The following is a 14,402-nucleotide window of genomic DNA, read 5'->3' as shown; positions in this document are numbered from 1 at the left end:
AAGTCTTCTCTCCACCTCTGTGGTTGAGAATGTTGGACTACAAAGAGAATATTTACCAAAAAACCACATTCCCTCCGGGGTATTCCTTTAAATGTAGGATGTATTTCATTTCATGAGAAAGAGATACTTAATTTTCAAAAAATTAGACTTTCAGTTACTCCCCCCAAAGTGAAATACTTGAGTATGAATCTAACCAGTATGTGCACGCTCCATATGAGGAAAACTGCAAAACTGATGGCAGAAGTCAGAGGATGTAAATAATGGAGAAGTATTCTAGGCGCAGGGATAGAAAGCCTCAATATTGTCAAGATGTCACTTCTTCCCAACTTGGTGTATGGATTCAGTGTAGTCGCATTCAGAATCCTAGCCAGTTATTACTGATTCTGAGGGGTTCTTTGTTTGTTTTTTTAAGAACTTATTTATTTGAGAGAGAGAGATTGAGAGAAAGAATGGGAGGAGGGGCAGAGGGAGAAGCAGGCTCCCTGCTGAACAAGGAGCCCAATGCGAACCTTGATCCCAGGACCCTGGGATCATGACTTGACCTGAAGGCAGATGCTTAACCCACTGAGCCACCCAGGCACCCCTGATTCTGAGTTTATATACAGAGGGGAAAGACTCAGAACAGCCAACACAGTGTTGAGCATTTGGAGGACAGATACCAAAGAGCAGTTTCAAGACACTGTAAGCTACAGTGTGATATTGGTCTGAGAATAGTAGATGTATCGGTGGAACAGAATACACAGTACAGAGATGGACCCACATGAATTGTACTTTGATCTTTGACAGAGGAAATGTAGTTCAGTGGAGAAAGGATCATCCTTTCAACAAATGGCTCAGAACAACTGGCCATTCACAGGCAGAAATCCAAGTCAGCGACCTTACACTTCTAATAAAAACTAACTCAAAATGGATCATAGGCCCAAACTCTTAAATTTCTAGAAGGTAACCTCGGAGAAGATGTAGGTGACCTTAGGTTTAGTGGTGACTTTTTTAGATACAGCACTGAAAGCATGATCCATTAAAGAAAAAATTGACAAATTGGACTTTATAAAAAACTTCTCCGTGAAAGACACTAAGAAAGGAGACCAGCCACAGACTGGTAGAAAGTCCTTATACCACACATAATAATACAGTAAACACTAATACGATCCAGCAGTCATGCTCCTTGGTATTTACCAAACTGAACTGAAACCTCTCCACCCGGAAACCTGCACACGGATGTTTGTCCTAGCTTTATTCATATTTGCCAAGACTTGGAAGCAACCAAGAAGTCCTTCAGCAGGTGAATGGGTAAGTAAACAGGTCCGTCCAGACAATGGAATATTATTCAGTTCTAAAAAGAAATGAGCTATCAAGCCATAAAAGACGTGGAGGAAACTTAAAAGCATCTTTCTGAGTGAAAAAAGCCAATCTGAAAAGAGAAAATATTCTGATTCCAGTTCTGATATTTTGGAAAAGGCACTACTGTGGAGACAGTTGGAAGATTAGTGGTTGCCAGGAGTTGGGGAGAGGGGTGGGATGAGCACAGGATTCCTAGGGTAGTGAAATTAGTGTATATGATACTGTAATCATGGGTCCACATCATACACTCATCAGCACCCAGAGATTGTACAGCATCAAAAGTGGGTGTTTATGTAAACTATGAACTTCACTTAATAATGCATCATTATTAATGTAATGGCTTGGATCCCTTGTAACAGGTGTAGATGTTAATAATGGGAAAAGAGGGGGCACCCGGGTGGCTCAGTGGGTTAAGCGTCTGCCTTTGGCCCAGGTCATGATCTCAGGGTCTTGGGATTGAACCCCACATAGGGCTCTCTGCTCAGCGGGGAGCTTGCTTCTTCCTCTCTCTCCTCCTGCCTCTCTGCCTACTCTGATCTTTCTATCTGTCAAATAAATAAATAAAATCTTAAAAAAATAATAAGAATAATGGGAGAAGGCAGGACTATATGGGAACCTCCGGTAATCCTGCTCAATTTTCTTTAAACCTAAAACTAGAGAACTATTTTTTTAATTAGAAAATTAACCTTCTAGGCAAGTCACTTTTAAGAGTGCTTTGAATTATGTCTGTCTTACAAAGTCTTGTTCTTTGATTTTAGAATGGCTTAGATCTGATTCTTCCGGACAGATTTTTTTTTTAAGTTTACTGGAAAATTACTGTTGATTGAAGCTGCTAATAGTTCTAAATGGTTCTTGTAGAATATGAAACAAGCTTTCAGTGCACCTGGGTGGCTCAGTCAGTTAAGCATCTGCCTCCAGCTCAGGTCGTGTTCTCAGGGTCCTGGGATTGAGCCCCATGTCAGGCCCTCTCCTCAGGAGAGCGTGCTTTTCCTTCTGCCTCTCCCCATGGCTCATGCTCTCTCTCTTTCTCTTGCTTTATCTCAAATAAGTAAAATCTTAAAAAAAATCCGCATTCAAAATTTCACTCTGGTCTTTTTTTTTGTTTTGTTTTAGAATTTACATTTTCATTATTCCAATATGCCACCTCCCTGACAAATTTGCAATTTTGAGATCAAAGTGTGTACAATTTTGAGTTGAGGAAAGGTGGCTTTTTTGTCCATCTTCATTTATGTCAGCAGATCATAAATGGCTCCTCTCTTTTCTCTTAGCTGCAGGGCTCATGCACACGTTCAATGCCCACGCTGCCACTGATATCACAGGCTTTGGAATTTTGTGTCATGCGCAGAACCTGGCCAAGCAGCAGAGGAACGAGGTGTCCTTCGTGATCCACAACCTTCCTGTCCTGGCCAAGATGGCTGCTGTGAGCAAGGCCTGTGGAAACATGTTTGGCCTCATGCACGGGACTTGCCCGGAGACATCAGGTACAAGGATCCTGGGCCCAGATCTGAGGATTAAACTAGCGAGGCTAGTGGAAAGTCCCCTGACAAGGAGGAAGCCGAGTACATGAGCACGACCCCACTGTGTGTGAGGTCAGTGCTGGCAGATAACCTAGGCCTTCACATGAATGTCCTCAGCGGCCCTGGGGGCTGAGGTCACCTGACTCCTGCCCGTCTGTGTGTGAGCCGGTGGCATGAAATTCTGTGGCTTTTTTTGGTGACAGGACAGGAGGGAGGGAGAATATGGGAAAATGAGTCCTTCCTCGGCTTTCCTGGGAAACTTAGCATTTGAATGAACTGTGATTCCCTATAGGTTACATTGACCATGCTATTTTTTTTCCTTGAAGAAAATGTCCAAAATTGCTGTTTTAAGAATGAGATAGTATAGGTGCGCCCGGGTGGCTCAGTGGGTTAAAGCCTCTGCCTTCGGCTCAGGTCATGATCCCAGGGTCCTGGGGTCAAGCCCCACACTGGGCTTTCTGCTCAGCAGGGAGCCTGCTTCCCCCTCCCCCGTCTGCCTCTCTGACTACTTGTGATCTCTGTCTGTCAAATTAATAAATAAAATCTTTAAAAAAAAAAAAAAGAATGAGATAGTATCTGATGTCTCCAGAGTGCCCTTTACCTGGACTCTTGTATTTTGCTCTGGATGTCCTCCCACTCTTTTCAATTTTTCATATTTCTCTTTTCTTTCAAACTTTGTAGTTTCCCTACCCTAACAAAGCAGTGAAATCATCTGGGGATTTAAAAATACCAGTACCGAGACCTGACCACCAGGAAACCTGACTGTGGCAGTCTGGGGTGGGCCTGGTGTGCAGGAATTCTACCAGCACCCCAGTGGGCTTCTGGGGGTACAGCCAGAGGCGAGACCACAGAGCTCTGCCCACCCACCAGCTAGACAGGCCTGTGCTTCGCCTACAGGCTTCCAATGGCCTCTGTCCAGGAGCTTGCAGTTTCCTGTCCTTAAAACAACAACAAACTAAAATCCAGTTTCTAGTAAGAAAGTTCCAGGTGGGCAGTGGGAACGGTTGGTTCCGCATAGGGCTAGAACAGTGCCCGCCACCTGGTGGGCCTGGAGTAAGTGTTGAATGAACAAACAAATAGTACCATCAAATTCCATTTGTTTCCTTTACTCAAAAATGAGAAGTTTCGGGGGGAGGAGTCAAGATGGCGGAGGAGTAGCAGGCTGAAACTACATCAGGTAGCAGGAGATCAGCTCGATAGCTTATCTAAACATTGCAAACACCTACAAATCCAATGGGAGATCGAACAGAAGAAGAACAGCAACTTTAGAAACAGAAAATCAACCACTTTCTGAAAGGTAGGACTGGCGGAGAAGTGAATCTAAAACGACGGGAAGATAGACTGCGGGGGGAGGGGCCGGCTCCCAGCAAGCGGCGGAGGAATGGAGCACAAAATCAGGACTTTTAAAAGTCTGTTCCACTGAGGGACATTGCTCCAGAGGCTAACCCAGGGTGAAGCCCACGCGGGGTCAGCGTGGCCGCAGGTCCCACAGGGTCACAGAAGGATCGGGGGTGTCGGAGTGTCGCAGAGCTCGCAGGTATTAGAACGGAGAAGCCAGCTGCAGAGACAGAGCCCAGGACTGAACTCTCAGCTCAGGGTTACCTTGAACTGGTCATGGGCTGGGTGAGCTCGGAGCGCGGCTGGAGGCTGGGGATACGGGAGTGATTGGGTGCTGTCCTCTGGGGGCGCACTGAGGAGTGGGGCCCCAGGCTCATGGCTCCTCCGGGCCGGAGACTGGGAGGCCGCCATTTTCATTCCCGTCCTCCGGAACTCTACGGAAAGCGTTCAGGGAACAGAAGCTCCCAAAAGCGAACCCGAGCCGATTACTTAGTCCAGCCTCCGGTAAGGGCGGTGCAATCCAGCCTCGGGCAAAACACTTGAGAGTCACTACAACAGGCCCCTCCCCCAGAAGATCAACAAAATATCCAGGCAGGACGAAGTTCATCTATCAAGGAAAGTAGGTTCAATTCCTAAGAAAGCAGCTCAATTACAGAGGAGGAGAAAGCAAAGCACGGAACTCATGGCTTTCTCCCCATGATTCTTTAGTCTTGTGGCTACTTCAATTTTTTTTTCTTTTTTCTTTTTTCAATTTTTTTTCCTTTTTTTCTTCTTCTGCTAAATTTTTTAAAACTTTTACCCTTAAGATACAGACGTAGTGATCCGAAGGGGCACGTGTACCCGAATGTTTATAGCAGCAATGTCTACAATAGCCAAACTATGGAAAGAACCTAGATGTCCATCAACAGATGAATGGATAAAGAAGATCTTTTTTAACGTTTTTTGACTAGTTTATCTAAATATATATATATTTTTCTTTCTTTTTTATATTTTTTCTTTATTTGTTTTATTTTTTAAATTTTTTTCTTTTTTTTTTTCTGAACCTCTTTTCATCCCTTTCTCCCCCCCACAATTTGGAGTCTCTTCTCATTGGTTACAGCACATTTTTCTGGGGTCTTTGCCACCCTTTTAGTATTTTATTTGATCCTTCATATCCTCTTATCTGGACAAAATGACAAGGCGGAAAAAATCACCACAAACAAAAGAACAAGAGGCAGTACCGAAGGCTAGGGACCTAATCAACACAGACATTGGTAATATGTCAGATCAAGAGTTCAGAATGATGATTCTGAACATTCTAGCCAGGCTCGAAAAAGGCATGGAAGATATTAGAGAAACCCTCTCTGGAGATATTAAAGCCCTTTCTGGAGAAATTAAAGAACTAAAATCTAACCAAGTTGAAATAAAAAAAGCTATTAATGAGGTGCAATAAAAAATGGAGGCTCTCACTGCTAGGATCAATGAGGCAGAAGAAAGAATTAGTGATATAGAAGACCAAATGACAGAGAATAAAGAAGCCGAACAAAAGAGCGACAAACAGCTACTGGACCATGAGGGGAGAATTCGAGAGATAAGTGACACCATAAGACAAAACAACATTAGAATAATTGGGATTCCAGAAGAAGAAGAAACAGAGAGGGGAGCAGAAGGTCTATTGGAGAGAATCATTGGAGAGAATTTCCCTAATATGGCAAAGGGAACAAGCATCAAAATCCAGGAGATGCAGAGAACCCCCTCAAAGTCAAGAAGAATAGGTCCACACCCCGTCACCTAATAGTAAAATTTACAAGTCTTAGTGACAAAGAGAAAACCCTGAAAGCAGCCCGAGAAAAGAAGTCTGTAACATACAATGGTAAAAATATTAGATTGGCGGCAGACTTATCCACAGAGACCTGGCAGGCCAGAAAGAGCTGGCATGATATATTCAGAGCACTCAACGAGAAAAACATGCAGCCAAGAATACTCTATCCAGCTAGGCTATCATTGAAAATAGAAGGAGAGATCAAAAGCTTCCAGGACAAACAAAAACTGAAAGAATTTGCAAACACCAAGCCAGCTCTACAGGAAATATTGAAAGGGGTCCTCTAAGCAAAGAGAGAGCCTAAAAGTAGTAGATCAGAAAGGTACAGAGACAATATACAGTAACAGTCACCTTACAGGCTAATAATGGCACTAAATTCATATCTCTCAATAGTTACCCTGAATGTTAATGGGCTAAATGCCCCAATCAAAAGACACAGGGGATCAGAATGGATAAAAAAACAAAACCCATCAGTATGTTGCCTACAAGAAACTCATTTTAGACACGAAGACACCTCCAGATTTAAAGTGAGGGGGTGGAAAACAATTTACCATGCTAACGGGCATCAGAAGAAAGCTGGGGTGGCAATCCTTATATCAGATCAATTAGATTTCAAGCCAAAGACTATAATAAGAGATGAGGAAGGACACTATATCCTACTCAAAGGGTCTGTCCAACAAGAAGATCTAACAATTTTAAATATCTATGCCCCTAACGTGGGAGCAGCCAATTATATCAACCAATTAATAACAAAATCAAAGAAACACATCAATAATAATACAATAATAGTAGGGGACTTTAACACTCCCCTCACTGAAATGGACAGATCATCCAAGCCAAAGATTAACAAGGAAATAAAGGCCTTCAATGACACACTGGACCAGATGGACATCACAGATATATTCAGAACATTTCATCCCAAAGCAACTGAATACACATTCTTCTCTAGTGCACATGGAACCTTCTCCAGAATAGATCACATCCTGGGTCACAAATCAGGTCTCAACCGGTATCAAAAGATTAGGATTATTCCCTGCATATTTTCAGACCACAATGCTCTGAAGCTAGAACTCAATCACAAGAGGAAAGCTGGAAAGAACCCAAATACATGGAGACTAAACAGCATCCTTCTAAAGAATGAATGGGTTAACCAGGAAATTAAAGAAGAATTGAAAAAATTCATGGAAACAAATGATAATGAAAACACAACAGTTCAAAATCTGTGGGACACAGCAAAGGCAGTCCTGAGAGGAAAATATATAGCAGTACAAGCCTTTCTCAAGAAACAAGAAAGGTCTCAAGTACACAACCTAACCCTACACGTAAAGGAGCTGGAGAAAGAACAAGAAAGAAACCCTAAACCCAGCAGGAGAAGAGAAATCATAAAGATCAGAGCAGAAATCAATGAAATAGAAACCAAAAAAACAATAGAACAAATCAATGAAACTAGGAGCTGGTTCTTTGAAAGAATCAATAAGATTGATAAACCCCTGGCCAGACTCATCAAAAAGAAAAGAGAAAGGACCCAAATCAATAAAATCATGAATGAAAGAGGAGAGATCACAACTAACACCAAAGAAATACAGACAATTATAAGAACATACTATGAGCAACTCTATGCCAACAAATTGGACAATCTGGAAGAAATGGATGCATTCCTAGAGACATATAAAGTACCACAACTGAACCAGGAAGAAATAGAAAACCTGAACAGGCCCATAACCAGTAAGGAGATTGAAACAGTCATCAAAAATCTCCAAACAAACAAAAGCCCAGGGCCAGACGGCTTCCCAGGGGAATTCTACCAAACATTTAAAGAAGAACTCATTCCTATTCTCCTGAAACTGTTCCAAAAAATAGAAACGGAAGGAAAACTTCCAAACTCATTCTATGAGGCTAGCATCACCTTGATCCCAAAACCATACAAGGATCCCACCAAAAAAGAGAACTACAGACCAATATCCTTGATGAACACAGACGCAAAAATTCTCACCAAAATACTAGCCAATAGGATTCAACAGTACATTAAAAGGATTATTCACCACGTCCACGTGGGATTTATTCCAGGGCTGCAGGGTTGGTTCAACATCCACAAATCAATCAATGTGATAGAACACATTAATAAAAGAAAGAACAAGAACCATATGATACTCTCAATAGATGCTGAAAAAGCATTTGACAAAGTACAGCATCCCTTCCTGATCAAAACTCTTCAAAGTGTAGGAATAGAGGGCACATACCTCAATATTATCAAAGCCATCTATGAAAAACCCACTGCAAATATCATTCTCAATGGAGAAAAACTGAAAGCTTTTCTGTTAAGGTCAGGAACACGGCAGGGATGTCCATTATCACCACTGCTATTCAACACAGTACTAGAAGACCTAGCCTCAGCAATCAGACAACAAAAAGAAATTAAAGGCATCCAAATTGGCAAAGAAGAAGTCAAACTATCACTCTTCACAGATGATCTGATACTATATGTGATAAACCCAAAGGACTCCACTCCAAAACTGCTAGAACTTGTACAGGCATTCAGTAAAGTGTCAGGATATAAAATCAATGCACAGAAATCAGTTGCATTTCTGTACACCAACAACAAGACAGAAGAAAGAGAAATTAAGGAGTCCATCCCATTTACAATTGCAACCAAAACTATAAGATACCTAGGAATAAACCTAACCAAAGAGGCTAAGAATCTATATACAGAAAATTATAAAGTACTCATGAAAGAAATTGAGGAAGACACAAAGAAATGGAAAAATGTTCCATGCTCCTGGATTGGAAGAATAAATATTGTAAAATGTCCATGCTACCTAAAGCAATCTACACATTTAATGCAATCCCTATCAAAATACCATCCATTTTTTTCAAAGAAATGGAACAAATAATCCTAAAATTTATATGGAACCAGAAAAGACCTCGAATAGCCAAAGGAATATTGAAAAAGAAAGCCAAAGTTGGTGGCATCACAATTCCGGACTTCAAGCTCTATTACAAAGCTGTCATCATCAAGACAACATGGTACTGGCACAAAAACAGACACATAGATCAGTGGAACAGAATAGAGAGCCCAGAAATGGACCCTCAACTCTATGGTCAACTAATCTTCGACAAAGCAGGAAAGAATGTCCAATGGAAAAAAGACAGCCTCTTCAATAAATGGTGCTGGGAAAATTGGACAGCCACATGCAGAAAAATGAAATTGGACCACTTCCTTACACCACACACGAAAATAGACTCCAAATGGATGAAGGACCTAAATGTGAGAAAGGAATCCATCAAAATCCTTGAGGAGAATGCAGGCAGCAACCTCTTCGACCTCAGCCGTAGCAACATCTTCCTAGGAACAATGGCAAAGGCAAGGGAAGCAAGGGCAAAAATGAACTATTGGGATTTCATCAAGATCAAAAGCTTTTGCACAGCCAAGGAAACAGTTAACAAAACCAAAAGACAACTGACAGAATGGGAGAAGATATTTGCAAACGACATATCAGATAAAGGGCTAGTATCCAAAATCTATAAGGAACTTAGCAAACTCAACACCCAAAGAACAAACAATCCAATCAAGAAATGGGCAGAGGACATGAACAGACATTTCTGCAAAGAAGACATCCAGATGGCCAACAGACACATGAAAAAGTGCTCCACGTCACTCGGCATCAGGGAAATACAAATCAAAACCACAATGAGATATCACCTCACACCAGTCAGGATGGCTAAAATTAACAAGTCAGGAAATGACAGATGCTGGCGAGGATGCGGAGAAAGGGGAACCCTCCTCCATTGTTGGTGGGAATGCAAGCTGGTGCAACCACTCTGGAAAACAGCATGGAGGTTCCTCAAAATGTTGAAAATAGAACTACCCTATGACCCAGCAATTGCACTACTGGGTATTTACCCTAAAGATACAAACATAGTGATCCGAAGGGGCACGTGTACCCGAATGTTTATAGCAGCAATGTCTACAATAGCCAAACTATGGAAAGAACCTAGATGTCCATCCACAGATGAATGGATAAAGAAGATGTGGTATATATACACAATGGAATACTATGCAGCCATCAAAAGAAATGAAATCTTGCCATTTGCGACGACGTGGATGGAAGTAGAGCGTATCATGCTTAGTGAAATAAGTCAATTGGAGAAAGACAACTATCATATGATCTCCCTGATATGAGGACATGGAGAAGCAACATGGGGGGTTAGGGGGATAGGAGAAGAATAAATGAAACAAGATGGGATTGGGAGGTAGACAAACCATAAGTGACTCTTAATCTCACAAAACAAACTGGGGGTTGCTGGGGGGAGGTGGGATTGGGAGAGGGGGAGGGGGCTATGGACATTGGGGAGGGGAGGCGAACCATAAGAGACTATGGACTCTGAAAAACAACCTGAGGGTTTTGAAGGGTCAGGGGTGGGAGGTTGGGGGAACAGGTGGTGAGTAATAGGGAGGGCACGTTTTGCATGGAGCACTGGGTGTTGTGCAAAAACAATGAATACTGTTATGTTGAAAAAAATAAATAAAATGGGAAAAAAAAACATAGACAACGTTCCATAAATCAAGCTAGTGTGGGTTTTTTGGCTATTGTTACTGTTATAGCATTTATTAAAATGGTAACTATTTATGGAATAATAATGTGAATTTCATAAGGGTAGGGATTGTCTCTAATTTAACTGTATTTAGACATGTCTGGTATATAGTAGATGCTCATAAGTTATTTTTGGAGAGTATAATTGATTGAATCTCTTTAAAAAGCACTTGACATGATATAAGTCAAGCAGAGACAGTCAATTATCATATGGTTTCACTTACTTGTGGAGCATAAGGAATAACACAGAGGACATTGGGAGTTGGAGAGGAGAAGTGAGTTGGGGGAAATCGGAGGGGGAGACAAAGCATGAGAGACTGTGGACTCTGAAAAACAAACTGAGGCTTTTGGAGGGGAGGGGGTGGCGGATGTGTGAGCCTGGTGGTGGGTATTAAGGAGGGCACATATTGCATGGAGCACTGGGTGTGGTGCATAAACTGTGAATCTTGGAACACAAAAAAAAAATTAAATGAAAAAGATTTAAACAAAAATGAGAAGTTTCTACTTTTTGATATGTATGGATCTATATTTTTTCCTGATTGTATTATTTCTGTTTACGAATACATAAATTTTCTGTCCTAGCTAGCGACATTGCGGTGAAGTCTTTTGTAACATATTTTATGCTTTTTCTCTTTTGGAGGTGACAGAGCCAGTGACAGGACCTTTGGTACTTTGAGACATGCACCCCTTCGTGGTCTTAACTTTTAAGTTAAACAAATATATATAGAGAAAGTCTTTTTTATAAAAGGAGGAATCCACGTAGAAAATCAAGTCAGAGAAGTTCTCTTTCGGTGTCAAGTACTTTCAGTGTGGGAAGAAGAAAGTAGTTACCACGTGTGTTACTGAGCCCTGACACCCCTCACTCGTGCACGATGTTCAGGGATTCACGAGGTCATTTTCAGAGCTTAAGGTTCACTGCGTGTGTTCCTCTAATAGAGTAAGCAGTTCACCAGGAAGCCGCACATTGCTCTACCGTGTCATCAGCGGAAAGTCCGTTGACTGAAAAGGGCGGCTCACTTAGAGGCAGACACGGGTTGGTGGCCAGCCGGCGGTGGGGGTGGACGTGCCCTGGAAAGCCAGGGGCCGAGAAACCGCCAACAGGGCATCCCAGTAGACGATGATCCTTTTTCTCTCTTTTTCCCTTTGCCAGGAGGCCTCCTCATCTGTTTACCGCGAGAGCAAGCCGCCCGGTTCTGCGCAGAGATCAAGCCTCCCAAATACGGGGAAGGCCACCAAGCATGGATTATTGGGATCGTGGAGAAGGGCAACCGCACGGCCAGAATCATAGACAAGCCCCGGATCATCGAAGTCGCACCGCAGGTGGCCACTCAGAACGTGAACCCCACCCCGGGGGCCACCTCTTAATCTCAACCCAAGTAGCTCTTTGGTTTTGTTTTTAAATAGATCTATTTCCTTTTTCATCATTTCAATTAAAGACTATAAACGGCCACAAAAAAATCTCATTGTGTCTACACATCTGGTGACCTTAGGTCGATTTGTGAGTGGATGCAATTAATAAAATAAAATCCATCGCCTTTTTTTCCTGTTACATTAACTGAAGATGCACCTAATCTTGAGGCAGCTTCTGAGTTGAGAATTATATTGTTATCCAATACTGTTGATTCATTTTGAATCTTTAGACACTTATCTCTTGCCGCATAGGCTCTTTTTAAATGTGTTTTCCCGTAGCACAGACATGCCCGTCATGGTCTCAGATAGCAGTTGGTGTCTTTCCCTTTTGTGCGTATTTATCATTCTCAGTCTGGTTTTTGTAAGTGTCTTGGATGGTATTCTGGAAAGATGGAATTGGTAAGTGACACAGTGGTATCCCATGAGTGAGAGGGTTGCATGGTTCCTTCTAGTCCTTGCTTTGTAAAGCCCAGTCTCCTCATTCGAGAGTGTCTCTTTGGACCCAGGACATTTCCCCAGTAGTGTGTTCAGTTCAGCAAGGCAAGTGCTTAACTCTGCATGGAAAGCACTTTGAAGACAAAAAAAGAAAGCTAGTTTCTTTTTTTGTAGCCTTCCTAATATTTACAGTAATACTATTCACTTTTCTTTATGGACAGCAAGCAAGGATCCTTACTGCAATGTAATTAGATGTTCACTAGTGCAACAAGGAATCAGCCTTCCGGAAGGGGGTTTATGTATAATACTCATTTACAATTCAGTCTATAATTAACTACACAAATAATTTTGAAATATAATCAATAATAAAGACTGTTCTGTGGATGGTAGTGGTTACTACATTTTTTACTTTGTATAGTGATTTCAGGCGTTTTGTTTTCCTGAACTCAGCAGTTCTTTAGCCGAATTCTTAGCATTATTTGTCCTTGGTGCCAGTACGTTTTTGTGCATGCTTTTTGTGATCTGTGTTAAAAATCTGCATTGCCAACGTCGCAGCTCGAACTGAAACTTGTTATTCAAATAAATATTTAATTTTTTTTATTGTTCTTGTATAATCAGATGCCCCCTTTAGTATCATTTGAGAAGTGTTGGGAGGGTTTTGGCTAAAAGCACAATTTATTGGGGAAAACTAGATTTTAGTTTTATAAAACTTTTAAGTCTTTCATGGGACCTATATTTTCTTGAATTAAATTTTGTAGTGCTAGAACAAATAGACGATCTAAAAAGGTGTTTATCTGTGTTACTTAAAAACAGAGGCTTCCTTCTATTTTAACCCACTAAACCATAAGGAGGGATCGTGGTCAGTAAGCAGCGCGCTGACTCCTCGAGTGTCTGCCTGAGGGAAGCAGCCACCGGCCCTGCGAGTCTCTGATGCCTCCTGCGCCCGGGCACCAAAGCCGTGACGACAGATCTTCTTGCCAAAGGAAGCCACCCCTGTGGAGAGGACGCCCCCGAAGAGGTTTCCCTTTGGATGTGCCCTCCGTCAGGAGCCAGAGGGCAGCCTTTTGGCAAGTGTAGCTGGAACTCAAGCCCTGAGTACGGTGTGCCGGACCCAAAAGGCTGCTTCGGAACGGACATTCGTTGGACGTTTTCTAGGGATTTATACAGATGTTGGTCCTCAAAAGCTAAAGACCAGTGGTCGACAAAAATAAAATGTGTTGGAAACCTCTGAGTAAGGTGAACAGACTGTTGGGCTTTTTTTTTTTTTTTTTAAATTTCACTAGCGATGACTAACTCTGAATTCTTTTTAATGTTGATCATGTCTTGAATGCTGATTTCCTCAGTGGCAAGCCTGCTGAGAGGAAGGGAGCTAAGCAGATTATGCACCCGAAGATTTGTATTTAGAAAATGCTGGGTACCTGGTGGTCTGGGTAATTCGTGTGATCCCGAGGGGGAAGAATGGGTCTCTAAAGTGGGGTTTCCCAGAGAGCATTCCAGATCACCTGCCTTAGCATCAGCTGGGGCTGCTTGTCACAGGCACATTCTCCAGTCACGCCACAGACGTGCAGAGTCCGAGCTTGGGTGGTCTAGGGAATCCGACCTGGACACACCCCCCAATGTGGCCAAGCGTGCCAAAGTTAGGTACCAAGGGCCAGGAGAGGCCAAGGAGGGAGGACAGTGGAGTTGCTCTCATAGTGCACTTGTCCTGGAATTGTTCTTTCCCATTTTGAATACGCTGGGGATTGACATCTGGGCCCAACAAAACACACAGACAAAAAAACCCCACGTTATTTTGAAAGTTTCTTGAATCAAGTGTTGCATCTTTGACTTCTAGCAAAATCTGTGTAAGGTATCTTAAAATTTGGTGAGTAGTTAATAGACAATTATTTGGCTTCCTGGTAGTACTTTCAAACTTCACAATGATCTCGGTATAGTGATTTATTTTCTTTAAATCCTATGATGTAGCTG

At 42.2% G+C, this 14,402-nt stretch overlaps 1 protein-coding gene across 1 annotated transcript in view; it reads left to right on the top strand.

Annotated features, from left to right (window-relative positions):
• LOC123946499 (selenide, water dikinase 1-like) overlaps positions 1-12,257 on the top strand; it is a 48,191-nt gene extending 35,934 nt beyond the window's left edge. The window contains exons 3-4 of the mRNA XM_046011864.1: positions 2,610-2,822; positions 11,740-12,257. Of these exons, the coding sequence (XP_045867820.1) occupies positions 2,610-2,822; positions 11,740-11,954 (428 nt within the window). The 3' untranslated portion in view covers positions 11,955-12,257. The remainder of the gene's footprint in view (positions 1-2,609; positions 2,823-11,739) is intronic.
• Positions 12,258-14,402: the final 2,145 nt, after the last annotated feature.

Source organism: Meles meles, chromosome 7 (assembly GCF_922984935.1).
Source record: "Meles meles chromosome 7, mMelMel3.1 paternal haplotype, whole genome shotgun sequence".
Taxonomy (NCBI): domain Eukaryota; kingdom Metazoa; phylum Chordata; class Mammalia; order Carnivora; family Mustelidae; genus Meles; species Meles meles.
Note: the sequence above shows the minus strand (reverse complement) of the source record. Positions and strands in the feature narration are given on the sequence as shown.